Source organism: Propithecus coquereli, unplaced genomic scaffold (genome assembly GCF_000956105.1).
Source record: "Propithecus coquereli isolate 6110/MARCELLA unplaced genomic scaffold, Pcoq_1.0 Scaffold146, whole genome shotgun sequence".
Classification (NCBI taxonomy): Eukaryota; Metazoa; Chordata; class Mammalia; order Primates; family Indriidae; genus Propithecus; species Propithecus coquereli.
In genome coordinates, this window is record NW_012138969.1 from 957147 (window position 1) to 958573 (window position 1427).

The window sequence follows — 1427 nt, forward strand, 5'->3', positions numbered from 1 at the left end:
CCTCCCAGAGAGCTAGGATTACAGGCGTGAGCCACCACGCCTGGCCTTAACTCAACCAGTCTTTACAACCATTTTATGACATGGAGTTTTACCTCCTCCAATTTCATTTATTCAGTTTCATCGCCTTTAACTTTCCCCAGGTTAGGTTATAAACCCAGGTCGATCAGCTTTCAAATCCTATGCTCCTCTCACTATATTAGATAAATACTACATAAAATAAATGTAATTTTGAAAATAATGAAGGACAAAGCTAAAATTATAGTCAAGTAAGGCTATTCAACACAGAGTAATTATACTCAAAATGCATAAGCATTATATCTGAAATATACTATGAATAAATATTTGTTAAGTAATGAATAAATGAACAGTGAAGGCTCTTTTTCTCCAAATATTTAAGACTAAACAGCTATGCCAAAAGTCTTCTCATAGTTAATACCATGATTAGATTCATTTTAAGACGAATTCTTTCAAATCTTATGGTGAATATAGGTACAGTGGACAGCATAAATCCATGATATTTAAAATAATGTAAATCTACATATATAAGTAATTCTGAGTTGGGAAGAAACAAATTGACCTTTACTGTAAAATACCTCTTTATTACAGATTCTGACAAATCACAGGAAAATAACATCTGTCTCCACAGTATACTAACTACATGCAGTGACAGAATAGAAACCTAGATCACTTACTGGCCTCGTCACTCGACAATGGCATTTAGAGAAAGAAACCTGAGGTTCTGTAACATAGACAAGTATGCACACAGAACTATACAGTCACTATCTGTGAAACACAAAGTCTAGGAGAAAGTCTAGGAGAAGCAGAAAGATAAAAATCGAAGACTCCTAAACTAAGCCACAAACCATAACAATGCTCTTTCCGTTTCATATTCCAATGGCTACAAATATTTTGTAAGTCTTGCACCAATGAGTTGGCCCCCAAACAAGTCTTAATCAGAAAGCACCATGAGAGGACAATACTTACAAAGCTTTTGAGATGCAAGTTGTATTGATTGACCCCACAGCTTTCCATCTTTATTTTTGAGACTGTCACTGATGAAACGAACTGCAGGTATGGCTTTGTGCTGGGCATGTTTTAGTAGTTTCCCTGCCTTCATACGATCTAGCTCTTGTATAACAACCCAGGGAATTAGTAATACAAGTTTGTCAAAACCTAAAAAATAAAAAGATTTCTTAGAATTCAACATTTATTGAGCTACTAAATCAAACTGCTATAGAACTGGTGAACATTTTAAAGCACATAATCCCTACTTTTAAGAAATTCACAATTTATTTGTTAAATGGTAAGACAATACACAAAAAATGGAACTCGAAAGAATGTTAAAAAAATAAATATTGCCAGAGACAAAAAAGAGGGAGTCTGGACTGCTAGGTTAACCTGTGAAGGCTCTTTTTTAAACTTAAATT

General features: G+C 34.2%; 1 protein-coding gene across 1 annotated transcript in view; it reads right to left on the reverse strand.

The window, feature by feature from the left end:
• SWT1 (SWT1 RNA endoribonuclease homolog (S. cerevisiae)) overlaps positions 1–1427 on the reverse strand; it is a 111552-nt gene that overhangs the window by 75842 nt on the left and 34283 nt on the right. Inside the window, exon 5 of the mRNA XM_012639960.1 lies at positions 985–1173. Coding sequence (XP_012495414.1) covers positions 985–1173 — 189 coding nt within the window. The remainder of the gene's footprint in view (positions 1–984; positions 1174–1427) is intronic.